General features: G+C 38.5%; 2 protein-coding genes across 3 annotated transcripts; one reads left to right on the top strand and one right to left on the bottom strand.

The window, feature by feature from the left end:
• Window positions 1-406: 406 nt before the first annotated feature.
• Window positions 407-12,902, top strand: LOC127367347 (FXYD domain-containing ion transport regulator 6). The gene is made up of 14 exons (XM_051407109.1): window positions 407-682; window positions 2,969-3,025; window positions 3,179-3,205; window positions 4,863-4,892; window positions 5,119-5,142; window positions 6,733-6,807; window positions 8,416-8,449; window positions 8,619-8,656; window positions 10,025-10,039; window positions 10,907-10,942; window positions 11,084-11,158; window positions 11,264-11,300; window positions 11,956-11,993; window positions 12,088-12,902. The coding sequence occupies exons 2-14, from the start codon at window positions 2,974-2,976 to the stop codon at window positions 12,105-12,107; spliced, it is 501 nt and encodes a 166-aa protein (XP_051263069.1). The 5' UTR covers window positions 407-682; window positions 2,969-2,973; the 3' UTR covers window positions 12,108-12,902.
• On the bottom strand, window positions 12,710-20,430 carry LOC127366549 (NF-kappa-B inhibitor delta). 2 transcript variants are annotated; one of them, XM_051405587.1, is made up of 12 exons: window positions 20,282-20,430; window positions 17,671-17,807; window positions 17,544-17,577; window positions 16,800-16,996; window positions 16,523-16,704; window positions 15,890-15,995; window positions 15,617-15,763; window positions 15,483-15,534; window positions 15,213-15,370; window positions 14,771-14,887; window positions 14,464-14,628; window positions 12,710-14,346 (listed from the first exon to the last, which is right to left on the bottom strand). In XM_051405587.1, exons 1-12 carry the CDS (start codon window positions 20,295-20,297, stop codon window positions 14,275-14,277), a joined length of 1,383 nt encoding a protein of 460 aa, XP_051261547.1. In that variant the 5' UTR covers window positions 20,298-20,430; the 3' UTR covers window positions 12,710-14,274. The 2 variants fall into 2 exon arrangements, with proteins under 2 accessions (XP_051261547.1, XP_051261548.1); XM_051405588.1 differs by having other exon boundaries at window positions 17,544-17,574.
• Between the last annotated feature and the right edge of the window lie 4,884 nt (window positions 20,431-25,314).

The raw sequence follows: 25,314 nt of genomic DNA, 5'->3' as shown, positions 1-25,314 counted from the left end.
GTCCACCCAGCTCTGTATTTGCTAGTAGAGGGGCCAAAACTTGGTGTGTGGGAGAGACTTTGGGAGGACAGTTTTTAAATAGCTGAGAGAAAACTAAATCTCACTGACCTACTGCACTGCCCATGAAAGCACACTAGTGTTTAAGCTCCCCCCCCCAATGCACTGAGCCACTCTCTCTCCAAAGCACTGTAAATTACACCACAATCTCCCAGTTCTGTGTGTCTCTTAGAGCTGGATGTGGGAGGGGAAATGAGCATGATTTACAGGTCATTATAAAAAGCATGTTTTATGATCAGTCCTGGCACCAAACACGATTTTGGGGAGTAACTTCAGTGGTTGGGCTCCCACACCAGCTCCCCCCTCCCTCTCTCTCTCTCTCTCTCTCTCTCTCTCTCTCTCTCTCTCTCTCTCTCCCTCATTCCAGAGCCTAGACCAAGAAGGAGCAGACCTTTACAGCCGAGTACCACCAGAAGAACCTCCACAGAATGCAACACTAAATAAACGCGTTTTAATTCTCTCTTTGGACATAAAAAGGGAAAGTTTGGCATTTAATATATTATCTCTCTCTCTCTCTCTCTCTCTCCCGGCTGGAGCAACAAGTGAGAGAAACTTTTCAGCAAAGTTCGGCTCACTGGGCGGAGAGAAAGTCACTCACATTAGAGTCTATAAAAAGGCTGACACGGTAAGTTCATTTAAATATCAAGATTTGATTTATTAAATTATTAACTTCCTTAAATGTGATTTGCCATATCTTTGCGCATGGAAATGTGAGCAGAAACAAACTAACACATGGAGGTTAAGACCCCCCCTGGAAATACATGTTTTTTGTTTTTTCCCCCCCTTGTTGATCAGTCAGGGGTCCCAACCTCCAATCCCCCGCCCCCACAAACTTTCCAACTAAATCCCTGCGCCAGAGAACATGCGACCACAATTACATAAAGCCACTGCCTGCTTATATCGCTCTCACAGACTCCAACACACAAGCCAAACATGTTTTTGTTTGTTTGTTTTTGTTCATTTATCTTGTGTTGATTTAAAGGGAACCGGTTTTACATTCCCATTGAGTTAGTCCTGGCTGGAGAGCTGTCTGAGAAGTTAAATGGGAGTTTATGGATACAGTTTTAACACTGACAGAGGTGCCAGATTATTGGAGAGAACTCAGGATGACTATTCAGAATTACTTAACCTGGTCAAATGTGTTCTGGGAGCACCAATCGGAAGAAGAAAGCCACTCGCACTGACTTGCTGATTTGTATGATTGCGTTCCCATATGGCCTCACGTGTAAGGGTTAATGTAAGCAACCCCCACAATACAAACTGTCCATGTTACTCCCACTTTATTACAATCCATGGTAATTATTTTTTCTCTCCTGTCTCCCCATTATATTCCTCTACACTATTCATAAAACTAACAAACAAGATTATTGGATTGGTTCTTGTTAGAATAATTCACCCTGTATTTGTTTGATTAAACCTGATTGGCAGCCCTTTGTTGTTAATCCTGCTCCCAGGGTTGAAGTGTTCATTTCTCTCCACTCCAGCTCCATGTTCACACCCCCACTTTAGTCATGCATGAGTCTCCAGCAGTGATCTGGGCCAGGGAGTGGAACCATGGCTCTGCTAACATAAGCTTTGATCTTTGCAATGCACAAAAATGTATTCCATGCCTTAGATTTTCAGTGTAGAGCCATGTGTAACTCCATTACATTTCTGTTGTCGTTTTCTTGGGATCTTATTGGTATAATGTGGCTGGGAAGCTAACAACACTGTGACCACTGTGCTCTTTGGTCATGCAGTGCCCTTTTTAATTGTGGACCTTCTGCAACTCTTGAGTCCAATCATGAGTGACAGTCTGGTTGTGGCACCGTAGCCTGTAAACATACGTGTGTAAGAGAATATCAAAGTATGTTCTAGATAATATATAGACACAAAAAACACCCCCCGGGGCGTTGGTGCTCCAAACTAGATGACCCAGCAAAACCAATCCAAACCCACTGACCAAATATCACATGCAACTCAACACCAGCCTTGCATCCCTCCACTGCCAAGCCCCATGTGCTGAGCCTGAAATAGACCCTCTTCTCTTACCCAGAGTCATATCATTAAGACACATGTCCTGATAAGATAACTGATCCTGTTATGTAGTGTCTAGCCGAGGTGGGGCTTCCCTACCAGGCAGTGACACATTAAAGGGGCACTCCACCAGTTTTAAACTTTAAATTCAGCGTACTCATCATGAGGAGAATCCTGTGAAAACAGTATATAATCCTCTTTGGCTCCAATATTTAGAAGATGACCTTTGTTTTTCCTCCCAGCCAAATGGCTAATGACTGTTCAAATTTTACCAGGCACTCAGTAGAGTACCATTGTTTTTTCTTTGGCTGTTGAGTGAAGAAAATCTACCAGCCACTTGCATATTTTACCAGCATTTGACTGGTGGGTGGTGCTAATTTTGTAAACTGAGCTTGACCTGTACAAGAGACTAAAAGTCAAGATATCTCATCCTCTGCTGCTTTGGTTTCGGCTATTCTTTGAGCTGAAGTGCCCATTTAACAGTGTAATGTTAAACTGCAGTTGAAAACATAGAAACAAATATATAAATAAAGCATTTTCTCTCGTTTCTGACCCCTTACTGTTCTGGGAAACCACAACTAGCCCTAACTAACCATAACTAGCTGTTTGGTAGTTTCTGAGAGGTATTAGAGGTGAATTGCTGAAGATCCTGAAAACAGACTTCTCTCTGTTAGCAAGCCAGTTTCATTTGTTATTTTAGTACAGTTATTTTAGTCTGTAACGAGTTACAAAGTTTATCTGTAAATCACATTAAAAAAAGCCTCAACTTCCTGTCAGCTCAGCACATTACCCTCTTAAAGCAACAATGACTCCACAATGTGAGCACATAGCCTCTACGTGATCAGATTCTCCTTTACTGTTATGTACTTTTCAATAAGGTTCATGTTTCGTACAGGTACAATGGATCTTATGACGTTGGTGGCTTTCAGCTCCTGGCTGGCTCCTGCACTCGGTGAGCATCCTTTTCATTAAACATTCGCTGGCTTTATGTTGTTCTCTCTCTGAAGCTTGACTGCTGTAAGTGTTCAGTTGGTTCTCCTTTTCTGTAGCTTTGGTTTTGTTTAAGTTCCTTCATGCTAAATCAGCTGATGTGTCTGTATAATAGGATCAGCGTTTGGCAGGGAAGTGTTGGGTAAGTTTCCTGCATTAGAGTGGTCACCCGCAATGCATGGACATTTGATTTCTAATTTTGTTGCGTTTCCGCTGCTCACTTATTTGGTATGGCCACTTGCCATGGGTTCAAATGTGTGTAAAATGCCTCGTCCTACTCTTTTGGGTAGAATTTACATTTAATATTTTCCATTTTAAATCATTTCAAGCCAGTGTTTTGCTGTGAGGAAGGCCATGTCAGAATATTGTAAATGTTTCCTTATACTGCAGTGTGAATAATAGTTTATTCAGACTGCTGCCAAGTTTTCCATTGTTAATGCAGGTCCTGGGCTTTAGTTCATTTCTCTGTGTGCTCTGCATGCCATCAGCTGAGCTTGATGTTAAGCAGGATTGCCTGCACTAAAGGTTTTGTTATCTTCTCTGACACTTAGTTCTGTTAGATTCTGACCTTATTTTCAAAGACCTGTCAGCACCAATATGGTAAAATATGCTTTTTCTTCCTAGAGGAAGATACTAATATTAGTATTTACTACCCAATAATGATGTCAAAGTTAACTCATACTCTGCAGCAATGGGCTGTGGAGTGTTTAAAATATGATTCAGGCCAGGGTTTCATCAGTGTCACACTCATTTGTAACAGTTCTTGTCAGACTTTATTGAATCCCATACATCAAGGACACAGCCCTTCTTCTGGGTGTCACTAAAGCATCTGAACTCATGTTGATGAGCTGTTGGAATAAGTTGGAATAGGCAAACTCACACATTACTTTTTACACCATTAACAGATAATTATTTAACTGTATTCAACATCAAGTGTCAAAGTTTAATACAGAAGCACAACTACTAGGTCTGTCTGACATTTAAAAAGCTGTTCACGAAAAATATTTTAATGAGTGCTGTATGAAATAACACATTAATGATGGGAAATTGTTGCCTAGCACACGTATTTATGTAACCTCCAACGTGCTACTTCAAGGTTACATTGTTCTCACTCCTAACAGTGATGCTCATGTAAACAATGTCTGCTTTGTGTCTTTATTATTCTAGCAAGTGAAGTTGTCTCTTTTAATTATTCTGGTTGTTTGTCACTGAACATAAGGCAGAGATTGTGATAAAGCTTGTTGCCGAGTACAGTATGCTTTCTTGCAAGACGTAAAAAAGGTTGTAGCGTCATGTGAACACAGCCAACATGTTTTTCCACATGGGAGAAGAGACGTGATAGAGCAGAGGGGTCTGACCTTTCCCACATCCGCAACAGCAAAGACACAATTACACAGATTAGAACGATAAAAGAATTACACAGTAAACAAAGTTATGGCGAACAGAATCAGAAATGTCATTGTCATTTTGAACTCTGTTGCACTCCATGTTGGTGGAGAATGTGGCTCTTCTGGAAATTCAGCTAATTAAAAGCAAGTGACACATTCAAAGTAACCCTTATCACATGAGTTAGTGTATGTGGCAGACACACTGTAAGAGATGTTGGGACTTTTGATCCTAAGATTCTTTTGAGGCTTTTTTCTGCAGAATTCACTATTCACAAGTTATTCATTCTTACAAGATTATAACGCTTTTACATATATCCAGACTACCATCTATTTTGGCATTTGGCTGCCATGCACTTACACCACCATGTGAATGTCTTATAAAGACTAATGATTTTGCTTATTTTTTCACAGCTTCAGCGGCAGTCGCAGATAAGGACAAAGGTGGGTATTCTTTGAACAGAAGCTTAGAAAAGTCAAATTAAGATAAGCTGCATACTCGTCTTAGCCGGCATATAAATTGGTACTGGCACTGAACTGGCTAATGACTAGATGAATGACTGAAGCCCTAAAACTGCTGAATAGCTGTCACATCATGAGTACTCTCTGAAGCGTGTCAGTGGGTAAATCTGCTTCTCATTTGTTTCCTCTCTCTGTTCTCTCCTACCAGACTATGACAGTGCTTTTCATTACGGTGAGTGTTGAGCAGATGAACGCAGTCTTTTAAAGGCCGACCCGCTACACAGGAAACATCTGGGAGGTTGAGACTAGTTGGCATTTTCCTCCTGTTTTTCCAGAAGTGATGGAAAACTTTCACCCCCAAGGCCAAGCTTCTGGAGCAATCCCACTGCAAATACTTCTAATCCTGTCCACTCTGTTGTAGGCTGGATTTTCAGTCCATCCAAGTGACTCAAAATCTGCATTGATATTTTTTGAATGCCTTCCATCAGTTCTGTACTTGTTATCTTTTACTTTATTTGGGCAATAGGCAAGTTTTTGTAGTGTTCTCCATACCCTTTATCGTACCATTCTAACTACTGTTTATGCCCTTTTGGAAGACCACTAGAGCAGTGGTTCTCAACCTGGGGGGAGGGATCCTAAGATAAATATGAGGGGTCACAAGATATTAACAGGGATAAAAAAGAAAAAAAATATTTCTGTTACACAAAATTCTGTATATTTTCCTCTGACTTTTATTTATTTATCTGTCTTTTTTCTTGTGGAGTTCTGCGGCACACCAGCTGTGTGCTAGTTCAAACTTACGTAAATTATTACTAAATTGTGATTTATACATTACTTTAAAAAAAAAACGGTTGCTCCACGGAGATAAATTACAACTTAACTCTAAGTAACAACTAAATAGTTACACATGCCCCTTAGGTGGTGTAAATAATGAAATGTCACAGAGTTATATTCACTGACGATAAAAGAGCAGTTCTTCTACATCCTTTTTTTCATTAATTGCAGCCATTTTGTGACCCATTACTCAAGGAGAGACTTCAATATCGATCTAGCTTACTACGATGTGCTACAAGTTATGACTTATGTCCAAACTAGTTAAGTTATGCCCTAAGTGACTGTGGTGTAACCAATTTTACTAGCTGATTTAGTTACAAACTAACTTGTAGTTACTAAGCCTCTAGTGTTGACTTTACACCCTAACTAACTTAGGAGAGAACTTCCACATGGATGGTGCAACCCAGTCCTGGATACTTTCAGCTCCTCAGGCCTCTAAAAATCTTTAATTAAACAACCTGAGACAGAAAAATGACTCTTTAGTCAAAATGTTTGCAAATACTTCATCTTGAGGGGTCACAAACCCAAAAGGTTGAGAACCACTGAATTAAAGAATTGTTGAAATAACAAATGTTATTTGTCGTTGGACAGCTATAGGGTAACTTAATCATAATAACTCACCAGATATAAAACAAGCAGACCCTGTCCCCACACTTACTGCTGCCTGATTTTTTTGGGAATTGATGGGAATAGAAACATTTTCTTTGCAATAATTTTACAAGCTAGATTTCTTCTGCACAGTTTCATCCAGTCTTATCGGGACAGACAACTACAGAGTTAAAGTGGACCGTAGTGTTTACACTTTTGGTGACTGCAGCTCACAGGAATTTGTGGTGTCCCAACGTGACCATTAGGGGGCTGCAGAATATTTCTGCAATGAACTAAAGGCCACAAAAGGCTTTTGATTTTATGATGTTTTCTATGACAAAACTTCCATATGTTACCATTCACTTCTGCAAGCACTATAAAGTATGTTTTTTCCTTTCAGATTATGAATCTCTGAGAATCGGTGGCCTGGTTTTTGCAGTGGTTCTGTTCCTCATGGGTATTGCCCTAATTGTCAGTAAGTGTTTGACCACCTTAAATACTCAGCAGATGTGTAATGTTGAGTGTCAGTGTCACCACACCGTGATCCCTGTATGTGTGAGTTGACCTCACAGTCTCCCAAATTCATACGCTGCTGCAATGCTGCAAAACAAGCAGGCTTCTGTCTCTCTCAGACGTCTGGAAGGGAGGCAGCCTTAAGCTTCTTACGCAATCTCAACACTCTCATGATCCATGTATCATGGCAATTTGCCCTTTATACCTTATCCCTCTCCTCACTCACAGTGTCCTTCCAAGGTTCCTCCTCCTACCTGCCAGCACATGCTGTTATTGCCAGTGGTAGCCCTGAAACCAAAACCAACCAATAAATAATTCATGGGAACCCACACACTCTGCCACACTTTCTCTCTGCTTCTGTTAGTCAAGACCAGTGTGGATTCCTAACTGCATTCTAGGAAGAAATATGTGTAGGGCTTCGTTTTAGAAGAAACAGGTTATATGAGTGGTCACAATAACCAACAAAATAAATGCAGCTATTGAATTTGTATTTGAATTTATGAATTGGCTTTGACTGCCAGGGCTGAAAAGAGTAGAGCCTGCTATCACCACTAAATGAAGGTCATTAAATGCACACATTTCACAGTTAAATCAAAGTTATTAATGTTTCAAAAGCATTGAAAATACATATTTTATATTTTTAACTCTATTTTTACACCTGTGAATATACTTAAACTTGATATGGCTTTAAAAGTTGCTGTTTGGCCCTTTAAGCTTTTGACAACAGCAACTTTTGAATTGATGAAAGTATAATATCTGTTTGATTGATAAGCATATGTGCAAGAGTGACGTGAGAAGCCACCAGGGGCAGAGGGAAGCCTTACAAGCAGAGCATAAAACAGAACAAATTAAAGAGCGCATATCCTGAATGTTTATGGGTTGACATTTAAAATATTGCATTTGAAATAAAAAAACAACATGATAGATGACAATAGGCACCCATTGGTGCCTCCTAGTGTCAGTGGGACTGAATAGGATGAGGATTCTCTTTCAGGACGTTTACAGCTTTATTCTTAGTCCTGAGAGTATGTAGGTCATAGTGACTGGGATTTCCCAGTAATTTTTCCTGGAGCACCTAGCAAGTATATTATAATATTAATCTGTATGACACTGCTCAGACTCTATGTGTTGTAAAGAGCCTGTGCGTTAATTATGTTGTGTTATATTATCTCTCTATTATGTTTTTAAGCAAACCAAAGTGGGTTTAAATGATAAGAACAAAGGTTAAATGTTCAAACTTGGACGTCCCCATAATATGGGTGCTACTAGCTGGAAGTTTTTGGGGAAAAGTTAAACAAGTGAATGCTGCAGTGATTTAGATACACGAATATAGACTTGAGCTTGGGCCAAGGAGCTACAATCTTATACGGCCTCCCAAGATGGGCTTATTGGCACAAGCTGGAGAGTGTATTCATGTACATGTCAAGGCCTGGAACAGCCTCTTCCTCTTTTTATACTTAAAGGTGGTGGTGAAGGTACATACATTCTTTATATTATTCCCTATGTTCTTTTTCAACACAAAAAAGTCATAGTTTTAAACACATAACATCCTTTTTCTTGTGTTTCCCAGCCAGAAAATGTACCTGTTCGAGTGACAAGCCAAGGTAAGTCAAAGTCAAATTAAACCAAAAAAGATTGTAAAGAATTGTGTTATGTGTAAAACAAACAACCATACCCCCCACCTTTAAAAATGGTTTGATTCACAAGCCCTTTTATTTGACATTTAGTTGTAAAATTGCTGTGTTTCATTATCTAACTGTTACTTTCCCTCAGGTCCAGAGGTCCAGATGTGGAATCAGGTGTTCCAAAGGGTAAATACTTTTCTTCCTTCTATAATAATAACTAGGAATGCTAAATATCTATCAAGTAGATGCATTGCCTTTTTATTTTTAAACAAAACAGTAACCTGAAACTCTTTCTACAGCTTAGTAGACACAGAGGAAAAGAGCATTGGAGATCTGGTAAGTGTCTTACAAACATTTATTTTCTGCTAAAGGAAGCTGGAAGAGGTTGTTTCAGAGCACATCAAACTCATCTTCCTCCTCTTTTTCTTTGCACAGTGTTACTGACTGTCGCCATTAGGTGGCAGCAAATACTTTGATCACAGCTGACGACAATCTTTCCATGAACACATGAATCTTCCTTCAATTTCATAATGTTACTGTGCTCCTTTTTTTTTCTTTTTTAATGTTTTTATCATCAGTAACTGTTACTCGATAATGTGCCAACTGTATATGGTGGCAATAGTGTTATTGTCATTTGTATTTTTGTGACTTTCAGATTGATAAAAATGAATGCAAAATAATAAAACAAATGTTATAAAAGGTTTATCCCTTTTGTTTTGTGTGTCATTATTTGGCTTTCTCTGCCATTAGAAGTAGACCAGGGAACAGCCCTCTGTTATGTTGCACTTCTGTTTCTGCTGACACTGCAGTCAGTTCAGTTACACATGCAGTAGTAACCAGCAGTGTGAATGATTTATGTGCTGCATTGTGCAGCTCTTGGAGAAGGCTGTCTTTAAAGAAATCCACTTAATTTTTACCTATCTCTGTGTTTCAGTGCTGTTCTTTGGCAGATTTTCCACTGTGGTGAGTCTGCGAATGTAAAAGCTGCATAAGTAGGCTATATTTTCTCCCTGGAGTCGCAGGAGCAGGTTGACTGCACTGCACAAAAGACAACACACGAGACAAAACTGGTGCATTTTCAGCATACAAGCTCATGCTTCTGTTGTAATAAAATAATAAATGTTCAGCGTTATAAGTAAGAAACTAAGAAATATTTGAGCAATACCCACAATCCTTAAATATACTAAATATCTTCTTTTTTCACAGTAAAAAAAAACATCTCTCCCTCACCACACACACCACACAAGACTGTGTAGTACTCAGTAGATTTTGGAATATAGTTTAATTGTCTTGTCTACTTTGCAGTAATATTGCACTAGCTATTTATCCTACCCCCTGTAGTCCACATCCTAGCAGATCTGTCCCCCTGTGGGGAGTACCCCACCATTGTGATTGCAGTGTTTTGCAGTGGCCACCAGAGGGGTTCTTGCTGAGTTTACAGTGAATCTTGTGAAGCAGTTCTGCCACCTATTCTGTCCAGCTATACCCAACCTTAAACTGCAGCAACCTGCTAAATATCTGGGAGACGGAGCTCTTCTACATCTCTAAGTGCAGCCATGTCCACCACAGGTTGGTTTTTTTCTTCTTTTATAGGAGTATTCAGGGTGTAACATACAATAAACAGTTGTAAGTTGAGAAAAATAATACTTGTTTGTTTTATTATATGTGTGATCATTTTGTGATATTTAATTTGTACAAATAAAATGAATTGTTTTATGTGCATACCTATCTTATGTAGTTAATTAGCCTGCTGCATTGTTGCTACTGCTGATGCATGGATCGGTATTCTTTAGCAGACTCCCCACTGGCATGAACAAATAAACAATACTAAAGATGTTTAGCACTTGTTTCTCTTAAACCGATCAGACTTAATGGCACAGAGAAAATGGTGGTAAGAAATACAAACTGCCAGCTCAGCCACTTGGGAGTGAAGGTTCAGTAACATGCAAGCCGCATTATTGACGTCCAGCTATCCTAACAATCTGGCACAGGCTGTAGCCCTGAAACACTTATATTTGCAAAATAAAAGGTTGAAAGTAGGAATCTTTATTAACAGTCTTTCATTAAAAAATGGTTAAAGCCACAGCTGCCATTTCAAGTGGCCCCTTAAACTCCAAATCACCTTTCAAACACTTTATTATTCAAGCTCTGTTCTTTGCTGCTGTGATACCCCTCTATCCTACTGCTGGCTTGTAACCCACTTTTTCATGGTGCATCTTTTTCTGCTGAGCAAAGATGCTGCATTGAGCTCCTCTCAGTGAAAAAAAAAATACTCCTGAGGAGTTGTGGAGCCAAGCCTGCAGATCTGCAAACCCTGCTGTCCATGGTGCTGGATTTAACACACACCCTTAAAGCTTTTGCTGTCCTTGGTGCTGCATTCAATATAACACAGATATTTCTTAGGTTTTTATAACTAACCAGACTCTTTCTTTGCAGAAACAATGTTTCCAGACCGAAGTGACTTTGATTATGGTAAGATTTACGCCATCATTTTTTTTTAAAGCACAGTGTTTAACATCAAATACTGTACTTTTCACTGCAGTATGTTTTAAGTTCATCTTAAACCCCAGTTGGTTTGTTTGGTTAAGTCCCGTACGGTTTTGTCCTTTGTAGATTATGAGACTCTGCGGACCACAGGGGTTATCCTTGCTGTTATTATGTTTGTCTCTGGCATTTTAATAGCCCTGAGTAAGTTTAGACTTTCTGTTCCACATCACTTAAGATACTGCAGCTTTATCACATTTACATAAGCACCTTTACCCTTTTTTAACTAATCTATCATTCCTCAAACAGGTAAAAAATTCACAAAATGTGTAAAATCCTCATCCAAGTAAGATTTGTGCAAGGCTTAATGGATGATCCGCCTGTGCATGCTGTATGATTTGACTTGAAGGGGATACCCAACCAGTGTGGAAAAAACCCCTATCCTTTCCAGTATTGTTCTTTGACTAAAACTGAGTTTCCCACAGCTTTTTCCTACCCCTGCCCTGGATGCATTTTCTCTAAATACCCCCTCCCTGTTATGCATACACAACCTAAAACGCACTTCCAACACATTAAAGAGGTTACACCAAACCTTGTGTGACAAATCACGTGTGGGCAGTGCTTTCATGTTCTCCTTATCTTAGTGCTTGCTCTTGATTTTTAAATGTATGTGTCACACTCCTCATGTGTTGGTAGTGAGTGGGCAGTGTATATGGTCAGTTGATCGCATGCCGCTTGTATGGCAAGAGAAGAAGCAACAGGAGAGCTGCTGTTTGAAAAGGACAAAAAAGCTGCATTTTGGAATAAACCTCAATTACCTCCGAACCCTGTGGCTTCAACTGTTTGCAGATCCTGTAACCCAGATAATGGATAGAATCAAATTCAACTCCAAGTTGAAGTTGTGGCCACAGTTTTCAAACTATATTTCCTAATCACGGATTGTGATGAATTAAAAATAAATACTAATATTTACTTATTTCCTCCCTTATGTCTGTTTGCAGTTCCAGCTCATCTGGTACCCAGATTCCAAAGACAGAGGGTACGTTTACTTTACTGGAGGAAACTGTTTATGTCCTTAAATGCTTTCATGTTTGTTTTCTCTCTAAAATCCCTTATTTCCTTTTCTTTTTCAGTACCTCCTCAAACTGTATAGAAAATATTGTATATACTTAAAAGAGAGGTCGGCACAGGAGCCACGCCAGCGAATATACACCATGGCCATTCCTCTTATGGCCAATATACCTCTGCCAGCTGGATGATCAAGAAACAGGGTTTTCCAACATGGTTTCACTAGGTTTCCCACGGAATTCTGTAAAAAATCTTAAGTGAGAAAATATCTATCTATAGATTGCTCAGTATTCTGTGAGTGTTGGGACTAAAAGCTTGTTTTAGACCAAAAAAAAAGAAGAAGAAATAATAAAAAAAAAAATTCCAAGACTTGATGAGGTACTTTTAATCGAACAAATGAAACAATTATTGCTGTCCCTCTTGCTTAAATTTCACTTCTGTGAAACAATTGAATTAAAAGCATGATTAAATATTTAAAGACTAGCACAATCTCCAGGTCGAAACAAAGAAGTGCATGCATTGATAACATTGTAACAACTGTCTTTTGCCTTATTTTTTCTTTATTTCTGTTGATATCTACTTTTATGCTCCTTAGAAAAATGGTAACTTATTAATAGAATAGACCAAATATAACCTAAAAATTAAATAGCTAGCACAATATCTTAATGAAAAAATGTAAAGACAACATTCAGTAATGTATTTTATTTTGAAAATGCTTTTAAAAAATACAAGAATGGATGAAATGTGTAGTAATATGTTGATTTGGGGTTTACGATTTCTGTTTTAATTTAAAAGGGCAAATGTATTAAAAATGAAATTATTATCTGTAAAAGCCTAAACAATGAGACCACTGTTTCAAATAAAGATCCTGTCAACTCAACATGATTTTATCAGTGTCTTTAATAATCTAATAATCTGAATTAAGAATTATCTTGATGAAATGATCCAGTATGAAGTAAAAATTAAAATATTATCATCATGTTATTTACATAGGGCATTGATCTTTCTTTTTTGCTTTACAGGAATTTACTATGTCTAATAACAGAGATGACACAAAGGTGAGAGACAGCTCAAAGCTTCTTTATCACTCAGATTACAGTGAACACCAGACCTTGTTTCAACTGTGACTAAGGGTCACTGTCACGGCAGTAAATGTCGGTGTAAACTGGGAGTGAAACATAAATACTCCTTGAGTGTGACAGAGCTTTCTAGTGGGATGTTGTATTTTCCATCCTGCTCATTTCTGTAGCCAAATGTAAGTGGGGATCTTCAAAGGGTGGCCTGAACATCGAAAGACTTAGATGGAACCTTTTAAATACAGTGTTATTGTACTTTTATTCATGACTCATGAGTAAAATGTACAGTTAGTCAGACAATTTGTCACTGCACTTACTCATGTAATGTCTTTGTGATAAGAACATTCTTTGTCGTAATCAGTTTCTAATACATAAAACAATAGTTTTACACAGTAAAGTTTCTTTTCCACAAAGGAAGTACCAGATGTCATACACCTCAGTATAACATGATGTATACAGAAAGAAAGTTAAATTATATGATAGATTTGTTTCATTGTGAACACATGCATTCTTAACACACATAATGACTGAAATCTAAACCATCACTCAGTGTATCAATATGATAACATGATATAATGGGGGCTTTTTGACAACAGAGTCAGTGGGGTTTCAGGGACACTGTCCTGGAGGTCATAGAAACGATTTCATAGAAATCAACATTAAACTGGGAGTGTAGCCTGTTAGGAAAATGAACATTACTTCACCTTCCACAGCACGTTCTATACCTTCTACTCTTTGAAGATAATGCGGTTCATTTAAACGCTTTCATTTAAAAGTGTTAAGTATCCATTTTGACAAAAAATAAATATATAAATTAAATTGTCTATAATTGTCAGGATTTTACAAACATGCCAATTTGTGCAGCAGCAGGAGCATTTTGTGAAAAAGGCTTGATGGATTATATCACATTTTGGAATGAAATGCTTCACTTCACCCTATGCCTGGAAAAATAAATAAAGTACTATCTGTTTACAGACACTAAATCACAGGTAATTTAAGCTTTATGCATTAAAGCATTATTTGTCTAATCCAATGTGAATTATTCTACAGATTAAAATGCCAAACAACATATAGGCCAGAGACTCCCAAAACCACGTAGTAATAAATCCCCTTCTTAACAGAGGAAACATGTTAAAGGCTTATTTTCCTCCAAATGGGGATTACAAGTGATTCAAATCATTCCTGGTCCTGCAAGGACACGATACGTCGACGAGAAGAAGCACTTCGTTTCTTCAGCATGAGCTTGAGCTAGAAGTGAAAAGATAAATTAAGGATGACAATGAATTACTCTTGATACAAACTAAAGCCGCAGCATGACTAAACAGTATGGATCTGGCTGGCTGTTAAAATGATGGGGCAGCTCACCTGCTCTCCCTGGATACCGCTCTGCAGCAGGTGAGCTGGCTGGTCGTTCTCCAGGTTGCGGATACTGGGATCAGCTCCCCTGCTCAGCAGCAGCCGCAGGATTTCCTCCTGGTGGGGGTTACCATGGAGACCAGCTGCCATGTGTAAAGCTGTGTGACCATGAGCCTATTCCAAAAAGGGAAAATGCAGCATAACTCAGGCTGTTTACAGTCAGGTGTGTGTACAGTATTTGCACATATACATAAACCCACAAACACATGCATATTTAAAAATGCTGTTTTGAGTGTCGTGTCAGTGTGGGACTCACTTTCAAGTTGACAAAGTCTTTCATGTTTGGCAGGGGAATCCTGAGCAGATAACGCACCAGATCAATGTTCCCCTCCTTTACAGCCAAGTGCAGAACAGTCTTGTTACTTTTGATTTCCTGGAATTGGAGAATTGGAAGTGATGGAAAAAACATAATGAAACCACAAGTCAGACTGAGACAAGTGTCAAACAAGAAAGAGAAGGGTGGGGGTAACTTGTACTATGACATCATCATGCTTAGATAAAACCTGGGCACTTCCCCTATGAACTGTAAATTTGACTGAAAGGTCAGAGTTTAGCATGTTTGACTTTGATGTGTCTACCTGATTGCTGAGCCACTGGTCATTAATCATTCATTTGTTAGTGTTCTGTCTATAATAGGCCTATGTCTCATCAAAGCAGCTTACATCACATTCAGAAAAGGAGAGAAAGCTATGCTCTACCTGACTGAGCAGCGACGCCCCAGCATTGAGAAGCATCTGCACACAGGAGAGCTTCTCCGCAGCCTTGTTCTGAAAACTAACATCTACCAGCCCACTGCTGGACAAAGCCTTCAAGGTGACACTGTGAGAAATGGCTGCACAGTGCAGAGGAGTCATACCTGAGGTAAAAAAGGAGACACATATCATTTGAATCAAAGTTCTAATGATGTCAATGTTTTTGGACAGTTGTTTAATCATTCAGTAATAATAACTGGTAAAACATGAAATCACCTTCAAAATTGCGGGCCTCCAGGTTGACAGTCAGCCTGCTAGACAGAATTGCCTGAAAGAAAATAATCACTGTTAAGGTCTGCTCTGAGCTGCTGTGACATTGCTAAAGAAATTCAGTGCTACTGGTGCTTTACCTGCAGAACCCCAGGTAAGCCATAGTGGGCAGCCAGGTGAAGGGCAGTTTGTCCTTTAACATCACAGGCGTTGATATCCGTTCCTAATGACAGCAGATCTTGCACGATCTCTGGCTGGTTTGCCGTCACCGCCACCAGTAAAGCAGTCTGCACAAGCACACATTTTTCATACAACTTCATTTTGACTAATTATAATACTTGGAGATAAACAAAAATACTCAAGAAGAGTAACTTGCACACTTTTAAGACATTTGGAAAACTTTTTGTCCATACCTTTCCCTTGTGTTCTTTGGCGTCGAGCCTGCCTACATCCCTCAGCCTCTCTGCAGCAGCAAAGGCACACTCCCTGAGCCCCTTGGCAGTGTAGATGTGCAGGATGCTAACAGAACAAGAACACATGATAAATTAATTTTATCATGTGCAAACGAGACTGCATGGAAAATCTTGGTAATCCCCGCAACCAATTTCATGCCATTCCCTTTCAGAGTCAAATTTGTCACTCCATTTTATCTGACTTTCTAATCACCGAGCATGAGTGGCTGACTCATTGACATTTTTTTGTTTTCTTCATCTTTCAAGGAATACAGAACTGCACATGTGGCCCTCGCTTTTAGCTTGCAACTGAAAACGAAACTCCTCTGGAAGTAAATATATTGTGCACTCTCATACAGTGAGGGTTTAAGCGAGTCTGAAAACGTGTATTGTTATGAATCTTCCCTCAGACAATATGTTGAATAACAGTTCAGGGTATTTTTTGTGTACCACTCTGTGTGTACTACTCTGTGTGTGTATCAGTGTGAACTTCTATGACATCTTAATATATGAAAGAAAAATAAGAGGTTCCATATTCTGCAGTTACACGTTTACTTATATAAACCACACACGCATTCGCTCATAAGCACTCACGTGTCTCCATCTTCATCCTGCCTGGTGGCTCTGCTGTAGTCCATCCCATTCAGCAGCATCCTGGCCTCTTCCAGCTTGGTGGCGTCCATAGATGAACCAAAACTCAGCTGTGTGGTCTGACTGGGACCCAGAAGTGGCCAAGACGGAGCCATATTGTGATCCGCAACTGTCATCGGGCATTCCTGCTCAAATGAACACAGGATATCCTTTAAAATGAATTCAGCAACATTAAAGTGTGATTATGCACTTACAGACAAATACAAGGGATTTCACTTACATATGGCTGAGACATTGTATCTCCAAATCCCGGCACCTGCTGCTGCTGCTGTGTGCTGTATTCAGATGCCAATGGGATGCTGTAGGTTGAACCATAGCTTGATCCTGAATGGCTGGGGTAATAATTGAGTGTAGACTCTGGCGCTGGAGGCCACTGCTCAAAGCTCACTGCCATGTCTGAGTAGCTGCCTGATGCACCTAGAATGGAGATGGTGGACTGTTACTCATCACTGATGACTCAGTGAGTTATATTTATACATCACTTTCAAGGTCACATGATTAGACGAAAAGGGCTGGTGATATGTTATATTATTGGATGATTAATTGTTGATACATCGTATTAATGTTGCAGCTGGTGAAAGTGGAATTATTATTAGATTCTTAACTTATAATATAACAATAACTTGTCATTTAAGTTATCAAAAAATGTAGTAGAGTTCAAACTATAGTATTTGCCTCTCAAAAACAAAAGGTGTAAAGTAAGACAAAATGGAAATAATTAGTGTACTTAGTTACTTTCCACCATTGAGCAGGGCGTGAAAAAATAGCAACTTCAGCAAGTCTGAATCATTAATTTATTTTTGGACAGCTCTCTCTCTCTCTCTCTCTCTCTCTCTCTCTCTCTCTCTCTCTCTCTTTCACATAACACTCATTAGCATTAATTTAATGTTACTTTTAGTCTTTTCGTGTGATTTGTTTAACATAAGTAAAATATAGAATATCACCAGACTTATCCTATTCTTACCTGTACAGGAAAATGCTTCGGATGCTGACAACTGCTGGGAGAAAGAAAAAAAGAGCAATCATAAACAATCACATCTTTATGATATAATATTAAGTGAGATGCTGAACCCCTGTGTGTGCTGCCTTACTGTAACAGAAGTTGGAGGAACAGGACTGGTGCTGGCCGTAGAGCAGACAGGTGGCACAGAGGACGACTCACGCCTTCTCTTCTGCTCTAAGAGTTTCTTCACTGTGGGCAGAGTGCAACACGGCTTCTCTTTTGGTGCTGGAAAGGAAAAAGAATTGCCAAAAGGAATGACTACATGGTCATATATTTTGTTCACATGTGACGGGTATTGGAGATCAATAAAGTTTGGATATGAAACTGTTTATTATCCACTTCTCTGCTGGTTATTATTGATTCAGTTTCTCAGAGACCAAAGTGATGTCTTAAAATGTCTTGTTTTGTATGACCAAAAGTAAAAAAAAAAGTAGAGCAATAAAGCAGCAAATCCTCACAATTTTGGTTTTAAGTATATATAGACAGACTTTAAGCTTTATCAAGTGAGCTCTCTCTTTTTGTACTTGTTAGTATATCTATAGTTTTACTGTATCTTTAAACTTGGCTTTATTAAAGCAGTACATTCTCATTAAACCTAATACTACAAATGTAGGCTGACAAGTGGGAGACCATAGAAGTTTAGATTATTGGTTTTAAGTAATTCAGGTCTGAATAAATCCTTAGAGTGAGATAATATTAAAATGTTATTACTCAGATGATATTGCCTGCTCAGTTTCTCCATGGTGACAATTTTCTGCTCACCTTTAGACATCAATATCAGATCCATTATACTATGAGTGTGTTTTCCCCCTGCAGATACAAAAGTATCATTTCCACTAAACAGGTAAAGGCAATGAGAAAAATAGGAAAAAATATTACAAAACAGAATTCTGATGTTTCCAGCTGAAATGATGTGACCACACAGGTTGTTTCCTCAAAAACTTCACCCCGCATGAGAGAGATAAAGTAATATTTCCACCCTGTCTGTGGAACCGGAGTACAAAGATAAAGCTCTGAGAAACCTCCTCCATTAGGAACACAGATCGTGTGGCCATACAAAACCAAACAGATTCAACAGAAAATCTTAGATGGGATTGCCACTGCTCATTTTCTATGACATCTTCCTGTCTGGCTCCATTACGCTAACGCAAACCACATCTTCCTGCCTTTGGTGTGACACAGTCATGTCACATCAACACGTGTAGCTGCCTTGTGCTTTCTATTGCACCAATATGTCTGTCAAGAACATGTTCTTTTTGTAATTTTTCTTTTACTTTTAAGCCTGTAAATGTTGACTACTGTGGTGAGCCACACAGGGACGAGACATCTCTATTCACCAGAGTAACTACAAAGAGGGTGTACTTCCTGAAAAATATATGCAAATTCGGCCTGTGAGAGAGAAGTGTTTGCGAGTTTATACTTCTGTCAGTTAGTAGTGCCTTCTTTCTCTTAAAATCTCACTTCCAGCTGAAAACCTGTCTGAAACAATAAGCCCGTATAAATGCTGCTGTGTGTTATAAGTGCTGCTGTGTCCCTATCACATAATAAAGGTCACTTTTTTAGAACAAATGACATCATTCACTGACACCAGCGACACAAGTTTCATTTCAGAGTGTTACTATAGGTTACTCAATTCTGACTCATTTGATCTTTACAACAAAATGCCGCCTTTGGCTTTTTAAAGAGATGATGTAATGCAGCAACATGTAACTACACAGTCTATATTAAACAGTAGCTCAACAATCAGCTGTGAGTAACTAGAAGGGAGGAACATTTAATAGCCAAGAGTGAGAGGACATCTTGGCACAGCACACACATATATGTTTGGGGTTTACACTAACCGCCCCCACACAGTTTTGGGATACTCTGTGCTACATTCAAATAGAAGTTGTGGAAACCCCTGGACATTGAGTCATGTGCGTGGGAGGTTGGGGATTCCGACGACCTTTCTCTTTTGGCCCCCTCCGTACAGAAAGAAAGAAGCATTGCTAACCCAATTTCCTCATTTTGTGGTTGAACAACACGACACGACAAAATATGAAATCATCCAGGCCTGTGTCAAACAAGGCATGAACAAAGAAAGTTAAGCTGTCACGTCACACAGTTTGCTTGTCTGGCATTAAGCGAAAGGGGAAATGAAAACAAGTGAATAGGGGTGGAGGTGCATCAGGGTTTCCCCAAATGTCCTGTTGGATTCACCCGAATTATGCTCTTATTCACCGAAAACTGAGAAAAAGGCTATGAAGTTATCATTAAACTGTAAGTAGAGAGGTGTTTAATCTAAAATACCCATTGCCCTAATGGCTAGAAATAACTTTAAATACACACTGGGAGTTTACAGAGGATCATTTAAGTCAGATTTAGGATCAAAAGTCCCAAATAAAGTCAAAACAAAATCTAACAAATGTGTAGAACATGGAGGGATAGTTGTATTATGTTGTAGGCTTATAAGGAAAATAAAAATGTTAATGAGTTTATCATCATAGTAACTAACAGAGTAAGTCATGAATGTATCTAGAAAACAAGTAGCCTACAGCACTGTATATTGTCACAAAAATGCAGTTAGGTTTTACTAATGTAAAAACTAATAGTTCAAGTTATCATCATTACTGTCAAACCGCTCAACATTAGTGAAAATATAACAGCAATAACACTTGTATTCTGTCATATCAAACAAAGATAAAAGCACACATACTCACATTTATCAAAGTGCATGTCAGAAACGGTTTTGCTTTGAAATCTTCAACAGGTCGTCCTCTTGGTCACCACTTTGTTCTAAACGTGATAAAGTCAATTTACAGAGCCGGAGGGATCTGTGTTGTTCTGCCTGATAGTCTTTCTGATTGTTGTCTCCTCTGCTTGTATACACAAACCACGTTGTTCCTCATCACCGCCCCCAGCTGTGCTCCACGCCCTCCCTCTAAGAGGGGAACCACGGATTAGATCAATAAAGTTAAATAGAACGTGAGAAAGTGTGAAAAACATCAGCAGAAACAACCTCCGTTACAAGTACTTATAAACGCAAAGGTACATTATGTATACCATTTAATCAAAAGTAGCCACACCGTAATGTGAAAACGCATTTGTGAGAGCAGAAGAAGTGAAAGCACAGAAGTGTTATCAGCAAAATGTAGTCATGTATTCGATGTAAAAGTACTTATTTTACAAAATGGCTTCTATCATTATTGCCAGTTATGGAAAGTAACTAAACACGTTTTCTCAAGTACTGTAGTATATTTGTCATGTGCTTAGGATAAAGTTGTAAATTGAAGTGAAGCAAAGCTAACAAAAGAGAAAATGTGTTTTATCTTGTTGCACAAGATAATTACCTGTGTGTACAAATGATTATCTTGTGTGTAAAACATAATAAAAATATGTCATCTTTCAGGACCTTGAAGGCACCATAAGTTTATACTATGAAAGTTGCCATTTTGTAGTGACTACTTTTACTTTTGATACTTTAAGTACATTTTGCTTGTAATACTTTTACTCAAGTATTTCAAATGCCTAAAAACAAAACCTTTCACTTATATCTGAGTATAGTTAGTAAAATATAGTAGTTTCCCCTGTGGTATTGTTACTTTCATTTAGGTAAAAGATCTCAGTAATTATTCTACCACTGATTATTAATATAATATTTACATTTTAATGTTGTTGCTGGTCCAGGTGGAATCATTATTGATTATTTTTAAAGAATAAATTGTTTGGTAGTTTAGTCTACAGTAATGTGTCATATTTTATGGGCTGATTTCATGTTTTGACTAATAATCTGTAAAAAAAAAAAAACAACAATAAAAAAACAACTGTCAAATAAGTTAACTATTTGTCTCTGAGATCTAATGACAAGCAGCATAATAGAAGTAATGAATAAACCTCAAAATGTACAGTACATGAATAAACTAGACCATTTCTCAAGAAATGTTGAGTGTGCCTAAATACTTGGTGTATATCCCAAGAGAGAGAACATATAGTTTGCAAATTTATTTTGAAAAACTAAGTATATCCGTAGTTTCCTGTTAAGATGGTTAAGATATGGGGTTTTTATTTTGAAAGAACAGCCTCATTCTCAGTTTCCAGTTAAGATACATTTACTTTCTGGGGGTTTTATTTCGAAAGAAATAGGTGCATCCCTGCATCCAAGCCATTGGGGGCTTTATTTTGAAAACCAAGAGCTTCCTGTGTGTTTTTGTGTTTGTGTGTGCATAAGCGATAGAAGAAAGACAAAATGGCTGACATTAAAAGTGGATCAATTATAGTAACCAGCCATCAATATTAGACAGATTTGAATTGTGCCAATCACAGTCAGCTGTGTTCGTTTCTGCCCAGCAACCAGCTGGTCTCAGCTCAAATTAGCTCACCATCACCAATCAGAGCAGAGGAACAAAACTTATACCTGAAGGGGGAAATTTGTGGGAATGAGAGCAAGTTAGAGAGAAGTTTTAGCCTTAAATTTTAGAGCTTCTCTACACTCAAACAAAGATGTCACAGTTTTTTGTGATTTTTGCGTAAACAGTTTGGCGAATCGTTAACAGAAGTCATCTCTCGAATATGTATTTCACATTCAGGCATACTAAATTAATTTCAGTCAGTCAGTGTGAGGGACCAAGCTGGCAGGTATGAGGAGTTTCCATGAGATAAGTTTCCCAAAAAAAAGCAAGTTTTTATATACTAAACAAAATGAAACAACCAATTTACAAAATCTTCAATAAAGTTCTGGGGCCCCTAAAAGAGGTCAACTATACAGAACTACAGGCTACGCTAACTTAACATGAACTGAACAGACTAAACCGACCTTACAAACTGAGACATTGGGGAATCTTATACAGTGGCAGATCAGGCCATCCTGACAAACAACATTTAAACAAACTACAGTAACCACACACATGTTACACATAACGCTGCATAATATTAACTAAGGAAAAACACTGAAACACTAATATCCAGCACATTATTGTCAAAGAAATACCTACAAACTAAACTAGAAAACACTGCCCCTCCCCATGATGCAGGAGAACATGGTGCTGTCCAATTATAAATAAATCCCTTTATAGCCTAAATTAATAACCGAATTTTACCAAAATTGACAAAGAAAGTGAACTAAATTTGTGCACCCAAATAGATAACTATCTGTCGAAAAAGGCTGATAAAACTGTGTCCAGTTATGGATTTGTGCATTTTGAATTATGTGCTAACACCTAAACATAATTAAACAGATGAGAAAGAGTTACCACCATGTGCTCCTGTTCAGTGTGTGGATGCTAGTGCAGCCATCACAGCAGTAAATCCGTAAATCAACTAATCAATCAAAAATGTTCTGCCTTTAGTGCAAGGTTGTAATACTGTATCTCAATAAACGAGGCAGGACTAACACGATATAATAAAACAGGATAATAAAACAGTAAAATAACTCTTTTTATGGTTATTAACAAATCATCAGCGAAAGTATAGTTTAGTCTATAACACATTTGTTCACATAATTAAACTCATTTGTTTTCAACTTTAGAAATCATAGTCTACATAACTTTTTATGTTATATAAAGTACAATGTCAATCATTATTAGATTGACAACAGGTTCAACTCCTGTGTTTGGAATTTTAATGGTTGGGCTAACTGTTTTGTTTATTTGGCTCTTATTTGGCTTAAAAATGTATTTTTGGTTACCCTGTCCAGACAAACCTTAAAGGAACCTCTGTGTCACCTAAAAACACCAACATCAAGATATTGGAACAAAGTGATTAATCTCTTTTACCAAATGACTGAACATTTTAGTGTACTTTCTCCATAAACCAAACTAAATAACAGAACAGAGAACTGAAAGTAAGAAGTAAAATGTGAAGAAATATAATCACATAAAATGAGTGAAACAGCAAGACTAATGAATTATAAGGGTATATGGGAGAAATTTGGATAACCAAATCAAGAACTGGATAAAATACTATGTGAAAGTTGATGTGTTCCAAGTTTTTTCTTTCTTTTTTAAAATTAAAATCTGTTTCTGACAGCCTCAGGTTCTTAGTTTGTTTCAAAGGTGAAAACACAGGCACTTAAAGCTTCTTTGCTGTCCCAAAGAATGGACAAATGGCCAGATGACCACAGGGATCTAATGGAAACATGAGTTAAAAGCATGTCTGACATATATTCATAGGTTAGGTTTGTGACTTCTAAATCAATAACAAAATCTTAAAATCATACCTCTACTTTCTGGTCCTCTATTTCTTATAAATGTATAGGCTATATATTTAAGTAGAGAGGTAAAAAAAACATGAAATAACAAAGAAACAAAAAGGGGAAAACCCCCCCTCAATCACCACCAACGTGTAGCATCCACCTGGGCTATGTGTGGCAGCCATTTCACGCCAGAACACTCATCACACATCAACTTGAGGTGGAGAGGGAGGGGGAAACATAGAGCCGGTTACACTAGGGATGATTAGATGGCCAAATTGACAAAGCCCGGTCGAGAACTTTACCAGGACACCGGGAAACCCCCTACTCTTTGTGATGAGTCCCATGGGATCTTTAAAGACCACACTGAGTCAGGACTTTGGTTTAACACATCATCTGAAAGATGGCATCTCCTACAGCACAGGGGCCGCTCCCCATCACTTTACTGGGGTACTGGGACTGTATTAGGACCAGAGAGAAGTCTGCCCCCTACTGGCCCACCAACAACACTTTCAGCAGCATCTTCCCATGAGGACTCCCAGCCCACAGTACCAGCTAAGCCCACGCCTGCTTAGCTTCAATCATTCAGCTGAAGCAGGATTCATGTTGGTATGTTTACTGGCTATGTGATACAGTATAGTAATCAGGGTATACATGTGTGCCCTACAGGACAAAATTGCTGTACCATAAGTTACATGTGTCTATTTATCAAGGCCCAAATAATTGAAGGTTACATGCTGTTAAAGTTTCACTATATCTTGTAACTTTTTAACACAATATCACACATTTATTTATTTATGGTAAATGGACCTGTATTTGTATGGCGCCTTTCTAGACTTCCGACCACTCAAATCGCTTTTACACTACATGCCACATTCGCCCTTTGATCCACATTCACCGATAATGCAGGATACTTTGACATGCAGCAGGGGATCGAACCAACAACCTTCTGATTAGTGGATGACCCGATCTACCTCTGAACTCTATGTACAGTCTGTACTGTGGATCTTTGTGTCTCTATTAATAAAGAAGTTGAAAAAACAGGTATATGTGAAACTTCTACACAATAATTTCAGTTTCATCTGTAGTGAGGCTGTCAACAGAAGCCTCACAGCTCCATCTGCTGTTACAGTTTGAGAGTTTGAATCGATCTAATTCAAAGGCAAGGCACTGCTGACCTAAAATCAAACTTATGGCTAAAGGTGCAGATAAAGTCAATTGCCAAGCTGACAAGTTAACAGGCTGACAGGCCAGGTGAAGGAATTGAGCCAAAATGTGTTTTATAAAACCATGGGTGCCTGAATGTGTGTGAATGTATCCGTGCATTGAGTAAAGAAGAGTGAAGAGCTAAATGAACACAGTGGTGGCATTTAAACAACCCATACACTTTCACACCTTTCTGTTGAGATAACGTCTCACCAGATTTTCTATGAGCAGTGTTTTAGTAAACAGGCCCCAAAGATGGTCCAGCTCCTGTTGTCCACTGTGAGTTCCAGCTTACATACTCTGGCAGAAGATATAAAGTTACCTGATATAAAATATCAGTAACAAGACAGATCAAATCTG

Source organism: Dicentrarchus labrax, unplaced genomic scaffold, assembly GCF_905237075.1.
Source record: "Dicentrarchus labrax unplaced genomic scaffold, dlabrax2021, whole genome shotgun sequence".
Lineage (NCBI taxonomy): Eukaryota > Metazoa > Chordata > Actinopteri > Moronidae > Dicentrarchus > Dicentrarchus labrax.
Note: the sequence above shows the minus strand (reverse complement) of the source record. Positions and strands in the feature narration are given on the sequence as shown.